The 10,909-nt window shown below is 52.4% G+C and overlaps 1 protein-coding gene across 1 annotated transcript; it reads right to left on the reverse strand.

Annotated features, from left to right (window-relative positions):
- Positions 1 to 1,184: 1,184 nt before the first annotated feature.
- NLE1 (notchless homolog 1) lies at positions 1,185 to 10,635 on the reverse strand. The gene is made up of 11 exons (XM_023739676.1): positions 9,174 to 10,635; positions 8,503 to 8,582; positions 7,147 to 7,223; positions 6,873 to 6,970; positions 6,416 to 6,608; positions 5,973 to 6,108; positions 5,780 to 5,826; positions 3,862 to 4,064; positions 2,659 to 2,818; positions 2,469 to 2,539; positions 1,185 to 1,783 (listed from the first exon to the last, which is right to left on the reverse strand). The coding sequence occupies exons 1-11, from the start codon at positions 9,527 to 9,529 to the stop codon at positions 1,771 to 1,773; spliced, it is 1,434 nt and encodes a 477-aa protein (XP_023595444.1). The 5' UTR covers positions 9,530 to 10,635; the 3' UTR covers positions 1,185 to 1,770.
- Positions 10,636 to 10,909: the final 274 nt, after the last annotated feature.

The following is a 10,909-nucleotide window of genomic DNA, read 5'->3' on the forward strand; positions in this document are numbered from 1 at the left end:
TGCCACCCATCTTCCTAATTCTGCCAGGACCGAGAGTTCAGGTGGGTGGGTAGGTGGGAAACAAGGGTGGCCAGGCAACAGGATGCAATCACAACCAGCTGCTTGGCTCTGCCAACATCCCCTTTTTCCCTTTGGGAGAAAGAGACTGGCACCCAAAGGCTAAAAACACTGATACCAGGAAAAACAGCCATTTTAGACAGAGGTGATGGCAGCCTGCAGACTGTTAGTGCAGGAACCAAGCTCTGGAGAATGTAGTAGAAAGTGTACAAGCTTTGGGGACAGGATCTGGGTCTAATCCTAGCTCTTAGTCTTACTGGATGTAACCACCACCAGTTGCTGTTAAGTCAACCGCGACTCAGGGCGACCCCGTGTGTGTCAGAGTAGAATTGTGCTCCATAGGGATTTGGGGCAAATCATTTAAGCTTCATGGGCGGTTTCCTCATCAAAAAAAGCTGTGAAAACCTTCCAGGCATGGCTGCAGGGTTCCTGTGAGGACCATAGGAGAGAATTGCCTGGCCCTGAGCAGGAGCTTGGCCACTGTTGGTCCGTTGCCCCTTGTCCAGCCTCCTCACTGCAAGAGACGTGCCAGGTGGAAACTGAGAACCACAGCAGCTAGGTGATCTGCAAAACCATGAGCACAGATGGGGCTGGGGAGTGAGATGGAACCAGACAGCAGAAGTGCCGTGACCCTGAGCAGTTCAGACAAGGATGGCTTGGAAGTTCAACCTGAGTAGATGGTATCAGCATCAGATGGAGGAGGAAGTGGGGACAGGATGCACGGACGGTGAGAATGTCCTGGTGGGGATCCCCTTCATTACCTCCAAGATCTCATGGAGCAACAGAACCTGTCCTCTCACAGCCCTTCTGCACACACCCACCACCTCCACTGTTAGAGTCCTCTGGGCCAGCCATTGTCTTCTCTGTATCCTGAGAGCCCAGCACAGGGCTCAGTGCACTGCAGGGACTGCAGGAGAGGCCGAGGACTGCACCCCCTAGAGCACACCATCCAAAAGAATTCTGCAATGATGAAAACATTCTATATCTGCACTGTTCAAGTCAGCAGCCTTTAGCTAGAGGGACTGAGGAGCCGCATTTCTAACTTTCTTTCATTCTAGCTAAAGTAAATAGACACATGTGGCTAGTGGCTGCCATATTGGACAGCACAGCCTTAGATGATCCTCTGGTCACTATACAGGCTTCAGCCAGCTCACCCCTGCCTCAACTGGTGGATTGGGTGGCCTCTCCCTTACAGGCACAGGGGGAGTAGGGAAGCCACTTCCTTGTCAGTGTGGTTCTGGTGCAGTCTAGTGCAGAGGTGGAGGCTAGACAAACTGATTCAGCACAGTCCTTGGCTGAGCCCTAGGATTCTAGGACAGAGTTATAACCTCAACACACAAAATATAAGTTATTTATTTAGCCAAAGAATGTGAGATTCAATCCTCAAGAGAGTTTGGAAAAGGAGGCAGGGAGCAGCAGAGGTCCAGCCCTGCTGTCGGCCTTCCTTCAGCTCCAGGAAAGTAAACAGTGATGGTCAAGAGCTGAGCTCAGCAATGACACCCCATGGACTTCAATTTGCAGCTCTGGGTGGTCCAGGCAGGGGAGCTGCCGGAGATCCCACTGGGGTCTGTCCAAGGACAGTAGGACACACTTGTTTTTAGGGTCCCCTCTGGGGACGAGGGTATGTGAACTGCCACCCCTGCCTTTGATCTGTCAGGGCAGGCAGCTGGCAGAGGCTGAGTCCAGGTGGGGGTCAGAGAGAACTGTGGGATTTCATCGCCTCCATCTGTGAAGAACAGGAGGGAGTCAGGACAGGGATCCCACCTCAGGAAAGGGAGGCTGCCATATAATCCTAGGAGCCCACTGCAGGAAGAGCCTGTGGTTTACCCTCACATTCAGCAAGATCCTGGCTACCATCTCTGCTCTGGTCACCCAAACTCAGGCTGCACACCCACTGCCTGCCTCAGCCAGGCCCTCAACCCAGGGCCCTGGGAGGCCCACCATAGGTGTCCGGTGATATTGACAACCCTTTACAGGTACACAATGCTTCGGGTCCCAAAGTGTCTTCCCCCTCCTATCTTTGATCCTCCCAACAGTCTGCTGAGCTTTGATAATTCCCAAGAAACAGATTAACCAAGCTCCTCAAGATCGTACACTGAAAAGCAGAACCAGGATTTGAACTCAGGTCTGAAGACTTCAAAGTCCAGGGCTCCAACAAAGAACTATGGCCACAATCTGGAAAGAGCCATGGACTCACCCCTAGAGAGTGGCCTGAGTACTGGCAGGGTCTCCCGAAACCCCCGTAGGCCTCCGACTGCCCACTGAGAGCCTGGCTCCACACACCACCTCAGAGCAGCATGAGCACTAGAGAGTCCCTCAGAATTCTACGCCAGAAGGGAATGGCTGCAGAGAGCAACCAACTTCAGGGCAGGAGAGCCAAGCACACTAGCCACCACTTCCCCCAAACTCACATCCGGAGGCACTTGTCCTTCCCACCACTTGCTACTCTCTGGCCATCTGGACTCCAGTCGACAGCATATACCTAAAGCGAGGAGCAGGAGGGGAAGTGGGCAGGGAGACAGTTAGAGGAGAGGGCAGGAAGCAGGCCAAGGCTGAGGGGTACCAGGATTCAGTCCCACTCCTGCCCAAGGGTGGCCATACCTCGTCAGCATGGCCAGGCAGGTCTATGGCCAGCTTCTGGGCCTTTATGTCCCACACCTTCAGTGTGCTGTCACTGCTGCCGCTGACCAGGAGCCGGCTGTCGGCTGACCATGCAATCTGGTACACAGCTGCCACATGTCCCCGTAGGGAAGCCAGGTACCTGAGCCAGGAAAGAGGATGACAGCTATTTGAGCTTCAAACATGGACTGAAGGGTCCCCCAAGCCCAGCTCAGTGGTCCTCAACCTTGGCTGTACGTGAGCATGACCTTGGGAACTTGTATAAAGTCTCACTGCCAGGCTCCCACCCCAGAACAATGTAAAAGCATTACTGATCATCACTACTGTATACAATTTCCCCAAATGAGTTGCTTCTAGTGTGCCTCCTGCCAGGCCTCCCTACCTGCACGACTCCGCATGCCGTAGAATCCGATGCCACCAACTGCTGAGCCAATCTACCAGACACACCTCCCCAACACATCAGATGCATGAGACTAGCTCTATCTTTGGACAAGCCATTAGACCTCTCAGAGCCACAGTTTCCTAATCTTAACAAGGAACTGAATTACCCACCTCAAAGGGTTGCTGTGTGAGATACACAATGCCTGACACACACATAGTGGGCACTCAAAAATCAGCTCCCCTTCAGGCCCAGAGAGGTTTCCCTTGTTCCCTCTCATCTGCCCAGGCCTTTGCCTCACCTCCAACCTAACCAACCTAACCAACCCCACGTACATGCAGCCTCATTACAGCAGTACTTTTCACCCTTTAACGGGTAGAAGCATCACCTGGGGATCTTATTAAAATGCAGGTTCTGATTCAGAAGGGCTGGGATGGGGCCCAAGACTCTGCATTTTTGTCAAGCTGCCAGGTGATACAGATGCCGTTGGTCTGTGGACCACACTTTGAGGAGAGTCAGACACCAGTGAGAACACAAACCTGCCACTTCCCCAGTGTTAAGATCATTTCTCTCCTTAGATATGAAATGAATGAATGTTTTCAGTGCCCATTTAGTGCTGACCCTAAATATACCAACTCAGTTAATCCTTGTAACAAAGCTGACAGGTAGGCAGTTTTGCCTACATGTTACAGAAGAGAAAAGTGGCTCAGAAAATACAAACACTTACCCAAGGCTACACAGCTGGTAAGCGGCAGAGCCGAGCTCCTCCCACTACCCCTCCTCCTACCCTCTCCCCACCCACTCACTTGCCGGTCCTGCCATCCCACAGCTTGATGGACTTGTCGAAGGAGGCGCTGGCGATGAGGCGGGAGTCAGGGGAGAAGAGCACCTGGTTGATGAGGGCCTGGTGTCCCGTCATCCGCGCGAGGGGCTTCTTGTCCTCTGCTGGGGACCACAGGAATAGGGTGAAGTCGTCTGAACCAGACACCAGCCTCTCTGGGCCCTGGCCCTGGGCAGGCAGAAAGTACACAGTGTCAGATACGGTCTCAGAGAGGAAAGCCTGAACTCAGGAGCAAATGCACACCACTTCTTACCCAACACCAGGGACAGGGGCCAGGACTAGGAGAAAGGAGGCCTGGGCCAACCACTAACTCACATGGGACCCTAGGTATGCTACAGTCAACAACTTAGCACAGCCCCTCTAGCCGTAGTCTGTGATTCTCATACAATGACTGGGTGGGACTATGCAAATAAGGTGCTTTTGGCACACCAAGGGGATTGGACAGTGTGCTGCTAATGCAAATAAGGTGCATGGAACCCTTCATGGGGGTGGGACCATGAAAATAAGGTATATGGAACTCTAACAAGGGGATTGGTCAGTTTTCCCATCCCGCTAAGCTTAAAAGGAGATACAGAGAGGGAGGAGCTGTAACACGGAAGACAGCGAGAGATGGTGGTGCTGCAGTAGTAAGAGCAACAGCAGAGCGTGAGTTGGCAGGAACCAGGAGACCAGTGTGAGACGGCTATGGTGGGGCTTGCTGACCCAGAGCTAAGAGCTGTTAACACTTGTCCGAGAAGGCCCCGAGCAGGGCCCAGCAGCAGAGGGAGAGAAGAAGCTGTCCTGATCAATAACTATATCCTGAGTTGTTCCTGATCCTGAGCTGTACCCCATTACTTCCCTAATAAACCACTTAAACATTAAGTACAGTTCATGAGTTCTGTGAGATGGTGCAGCAAATTACCACAGACGGGAGGGAGAGTGCTGAGGGGACAGGGAGTAGTTGATATTAGAGATGATGGAGGGACAGTAGTTTGGAAAAGTTGGACATTTGGGACATCTTTAACCTCTACCTCATAGGAACCAGCTTTGTGCTGATCCTTATAAATCATTCATTTACCAAGCAAGTCACTCCCCCAAAGGGAAAAGGAAACTTTAGGTACTCACATGGAATGACTCCTATGATATACGGCTACATGAAAAAGCAAGGTATGGAGTGATGTTTAAAGACGGGAAAGATTTATGTTTGGATATGCATACATATGTGTTTATACATGTGTTTGTATGTACTGTATTTTTACACAAACAATGTGTACCTTCTGCGTTTGTTTGCAGGTTGCACCCTCCTCCTATGAGGCACCCTCACAAGTGCCACCATGCCAGTTCTGTCCCACATGTTGCTGTAAAAGCAAATTAGCATAGCACAGTTACAAAAATACCTCACCAGGGGAGGGCGCAGCTAGCAAACAAACGCAGAAGGCGTGCGTTATTTGTGTAAAAACACAGTATATTTGTGCATATATACGTGTGTGTACATAAAATTTCTGGAAGATACTGGTGGTGTTGGCTGCTTCCAGAAGGAATAGACTGTCTATGGGACAGAGGAGGGAAAACTTCTCACTGTATACCTTTTTGTATCTTTTGAACCTTAGACCACGTGAATGTGTTACTTAACCAACAACTTAAATAAAATAAAAAAAGAGAGGCACCTTGGGAATGCAACAGATAAGCAAATAAACAAAACAAAATAAGACAAAGTAATCCCTACTGCATTAAGATTTTAGGATTGTAAAGTAGGATAATCAAGAATAACTTTCTGGAAAAGGTGCACTCTGAGCTGCAGCCAGAAGGGAGGGGGCCTGAGTGACTGCAGAGAGTGAGTGCTCTGGGGACCAGTTGAGGAAGAGGTACAGAGCCGGGGAGGCACGCAGCCAGCACATACTCACCCGCACAAGGCTGTACCGACTCAGGGCCCTCTCCTTCAACTCCTGCACTGTGTCCGGGTACCAGGGGGGAGAGAAGGAGATGAGGAACAAGGCTTATTAGAAAATCCAACACAAATGATCCAACTCACACCATTAAGCAAGAGAACCGGCTGTTTCCCAAGCAGCCCCCTCCCCTCCTTCTCTGCTCACTCACAGGAACCTCGGAGGTCTTGGGCATTAACTGAGACCTCGGCTGGCTCAAAGGCCCCTGTGCGCAGAGCATAGTCAGTGCTGAGTGCCATGGTGTTGACCCAGTGGCCATGGCCTTGCAGAGTCCGGCACAGCACCCCCTGGAATAGAGAGAGAGACAGGTCAGACACAAAGCTGCACCCCCAGACACAGAGCCACACACACACCACTCTCCACACTTGAGGGACCCGGACCCCCATATTAATTCCAGAAGATGTGACATGTGGTGGCATGGGGACTAAGAATCAGGACCCCGGTCCAGCTTCACCCCTCATTCAGTGTGATCTTAATCGCAGGACACTGGGTCAGTGAGAAACACCAGGCTCGCTGCTAGCAAGGCTCCTCCAGCGCTGGCATCCCATGACCTGAGACTTCCCAGATCAACTGCTGGACCCTGCTGGCTCTTACATCGTGAGCTCTCCAGACTTTGATGGTGCGGTCCTGGGACGCCGAGTAGAGAAGCCCGTCCCCTCCCCATCGGAGGCAGGTGACCGACTGGGTGTGCCCAGTGAGGATGCGCTCGCAGCGGCCCATGGTCGTGTCCCACACCCGCACGCTGCCGTCCTTGGAGCTGCTGGCCACGTAGCGGCACTCGGGGTTCCTAGTGGGAAGAAGGGAGCTGTGACCTCATTTCTGATCTGGCAACGCCTGCCTTCCAATGGCTCCTCCCATTCCCAACTCAAAGGCAAGCGACAATCTGATAGCTTCCTAACCCCAAGATCTGGCTGCACTGCAAGCGGTTCTCAGGCCTTGTGAAGAGCAGCCTTCTCCAAAGCAGCGGTGCAGGTGGAAGACTGTCTCCACTGACTCCTCAGTCACCACAGCCCGCACGCTGCCCCCCTCACAGCTCTAACTGCTCACTTACGCATGGAGGGGCTCCCAGCTCAGGCCTGTGATCCACTTGCTGTGGCCCGTGAGGGTCCTGCCCTCTTGCTTCCCCGTGCTTGGGTCCCACAGGAGAATCTGAAGAACAGAAGCTTACCAAATGACCCTCCCCAACTTGTCCCTGGCCCCACCAAAGGTCCCCCATCTACCACCACCCACCCAACCCTCCCTGAACCCCCTAGAACCTGTTTCTGAACCATTCCCCCAGCAAAGGGGCCCACAGCCCCTGCCTAGTTATCCTGACCACCATCTACCTGGCCATTTTTGCAGCCGGAAGCCAGCTTCTTGCCATCTGGGGACCAGGATATGCTAAGGACCCAGTGTCTGTGTCCTAAGAGGGTAGAGATAAAGGAAGGACCACATCTGTCTAGTGCTAGCAGTGCCTGGCACATTGCAGGCGCTCCATAACTATTTGCTGAATAAATGAACGATCGAGAAAGGGAAATGAGCCACAATGGACTCAAACATAGTGATGTTCACGAAGATGGCACAGGTCGGACCGGCAGACATTGTGTTGTTATACACAAGGTTGCCATAAGTCACCCTGATTCAGTGATAACTAGTAACAGGCACAGAGGCACGCACACACAAGGAAAGACAGACACTACGTGCTGATGGGCCACCAGCCAAGGAACAAGGAATGCCTGGGGCTAGCAACAAGGCAGCGCCCCTGTTTTGGACTTTCAGCCTCCAGAACTGTGAAAAAAATAAATTTAAGTGCCTTAAAAAAAAAAAGGAAATGAGGCTTTCTAGGTATGGGGAGAACACAACCTAAGTGCTCAGAGTTGTGCATCTTGCTGCAGATAACATCACTTTCTAATAATTCCTTATATGACACGTGGTACAAAGTCTTTTCATACACAGCACCCCATGTAATTCTCACAACAGCTCTAAGGTATGGAGCAAAGCAAGAATTATCAGTCTCATTAGCCAAATGAGAAAACTGAGGCTTAGAGAGGGAGTGTGCCCTACACAAGGTCACCCAGCTAGTACGTGGTACAGCCCGTTGTCTTCAAGTTGATTCCGACTCAGAGTGACCCTACAGGACAGAGTAGAACTGCCCCATAGGGTTTCCAAGGAGTGGCTGGTGGACTCGAACTGCCGACCTTTTAGTTAGCAGCCAAACTCTTTGTAGTGGCTATTCCAAGTGTGGTCCCCAAAGTATCACTGGGAACTTGTTAGAAATGCAAATTCTCAGAACCCCACCTCCCCTCAGCAGACCTACTGAAACAAAAACTCTAGGGTGGGCCCAGCATTGCGTAGTTTAACAAGCCTTCCAGGTGATGCTGATGCACGCTAGTGTGAGGACCACTGCGTAGAGTTTGGACTGAACCCAGGATTTCCTGGCTATCTGCCCATCAGCCCTCCCCGCCACCCCATGTTGGCTCTTTGGTCCATTCTCTGCAGTTTGTAAGCGCTGGCTAGGCTCAAGGGTACGGTCCATACCTAGGAACAAGGAGCCACTGACTGGGTCCCACAGGAGAATCCAGTATGGACCGGATGTTAAGGGGTTGGACTCTGCTCTGGGCCACCTCAGGAACTAAAAAGCTGAGTGGATCAGCCACCCACCACTGCGTTAAGACCCCCTAAATGGCTAACGGCATACTGACCCTTGCATGTGAAATGTGGTGTCTCAGTGCTGAGATCCCAGAAGCGCACAGTGGTGTCCCCAGAGCCACTGGCCAGGTACCTGGGGAAGAGAGGCTGCTCAATCTCTGCAGTGGGGGGGAGGGGTGGCCCACCCCTGAGACACTGCACCTGTACATCCCTACCACCCAGTCACCTGACTCCTGTGAACAGAATCTGGGACTGGACTTTTTTCTCTCCCCTGAGAAGGGAGAAATATGACACTGATTCCATCTGGAAAAAGACCCCACGAGGCCATTTCTCTCCTCTTCCTTTCTAAAAGGAATGGCCCTGGCATAACCAGCTTTTGAAGCTTCTCATTATCCTCATGGAGTTGTGAGAAGCAAATAATTCTGGTTTCACATATGAAGAATTAACTCTGAAAGGTTAAGTGACTTCCTCAAGTCATATAGTTAGGAAGGGGCAGAGCCGAGCTGGTAGGCCAGATCTCCTGATATCAAGTCCAGGAAGGGCTCTTCCAAGGCAGGTGTCCTTGGCCTTGGGGACCAAGCCTCACTGGCCACGGGGAAGCCACTCACTCACACCCTGAGCCCATGGTACTGATGGTACTGATCATAACTCAGGCGGACCCTCCTCACCCAGCCAGAGGCTGTACCCCCCACACTCCCCTCCCCAATTCTGCCGCTGTCCTTACTTCCCCGTGGGGCTGAAAGCCACGGAAATGACCGCCTCGCTGTGACCCTCCAAGGAGCTGGTACAGCGGGTCACTGCTCGGACCCTGAAAACAGCCTGAGGCTGATAGATGATGTCGACGACCTTCTCCGTCTCCACCGCCTGCGACTCCAGAGTCTTCCCCAGCGAGGAGACAATCTCAGCATCGTGGACATAGAAAGCCAGTGGTAGGGGATCCTCCTGGAGGGCAAGTGCAATTCCCTCATCAAGGGATGTGCAGGGGCAGCCTTCCACCTGGGAGGCTGCCTGCTGAGCTGTGGGAAGGTGAAACTTCCTTCTCTTCAGCCACCCTTCATGGGTACCCCCATCACTCCCCATTGAGCAAGACCCTTTTAATCCTTGAAGAGGGACTGTAATACATTTACATACCACCCTGGGAGGTAAACATTAATATCCCCACTTGACAGATGAAAAAACCTGAGGCTCGGAGCAACTAAGTAACACTAACTAGCCCAATGTCCTGTTTATCATGACTAAGGGATTCACGTTGTTCAGTGCTCTTCAAAAAAGAAAACTAATGTCGGGGATTAGGGTTAGCATATAAAACTATGCTGTGTTTCTCAAAGCACCACCCTATGTTATATAACGTGTAACGAAGCATCCATAAATCTTGTTAAAAACGCAGACTCCCTGTTTCACCCCCAGAATCTGGTTCAGTAAGTCTGGGTTGGGGTCCACGAACTACATTTTTAACAAGCACTCCCCACCCCTCACGTGATCTGAGGGCAGCACTTCGAGAAACACTGGCTTAGAGGTTAAGAGTATGGGTTTTGAGGCTGAGAGATCTGGGTTCTAATTCCACATCCACCACCTACTGTGTGTGCCCCGTTGCCATCAAGTCAATTTGACTCATGGCGATACACAACAGAACTACTCCCTAGGGTTTTCTTAGCAGTAATCTTTACGGTGCCGGTGGGTGGGTTCTAACCACCAACCTTTAGGTTAGTACTCAAGCACAAAACATTTACACCACCCAGGGACTTTACCTACTGTGTAGTATCGTGCAAATAATTTAATCCCTCCGGGCCACACAGTAAAATGGGAATATTAACGTGTCCCAGGGGCTGCGGCTAGAAATCAATGAGATAATGCATTCAACGCGCTTAAAATACGGTCGCTCTCCGCAGGTGGATGCTACATGGTTGGCGTGTAAAGCGCTTTCACAGATTACATCTTCCGACCCTCCCCAGCGGTGGGCAGCACCGCCGCGGACTCAACGGAGTGCATCAACCACTGTTAGCGAGTAGGAGCAGTAGGCCTTCAACGCCAGACCTTCGGTCTCTAGATTTCCTGTCTGGGGGCGGCCCAGACAGCGCCGCCCGCCCCACGCAGGGGAACGAGATGCGGAGTCGTGCCTGCCCGCCGCTCACCTGGGCCAGCAGAGCGTTGCACACGAGTTGCAGTTTGTCTGGGGTGATGTCCACTGGCACATCGAACGGGGCGCCCAGCAGCTGTCCGCCCTCATCCTGGAACTGCACTAGCAGCCGCTGCACGTCGCGCGCCACCGCCTCGCCCTGCACAGAAACGCGCGGCGGGGGTCAGCCAAGCCGCTAGACGGGGAGGCCCCCGCTTCCACCTCCCTCCGGCCTCAGGGACCCAGAACGCCATCTCTCAGCTGCGCGGGCCTCCGCCCCCATTCACGCACACCCACCACCACCGCCACGGCCGCCGCCATCCTGCGTCCCCACGTGGAAGAGA

This window comes from Trichechus manatus, unplaced genomic scaffold (assembly GCF_000243295.1).
Source record: "Trichechus manatus latirostris isolate Lorelei unplaced genomic scaffold, TriManLat1.0 scaffold00138, whole genome shotgun sequence".
NCBI classification, from domain to species: Eukaryota; Metazoa; Chordata; class Mammalia; order Sirenia; family Trichechidae; genus Trichechus; species Trichechus manatus.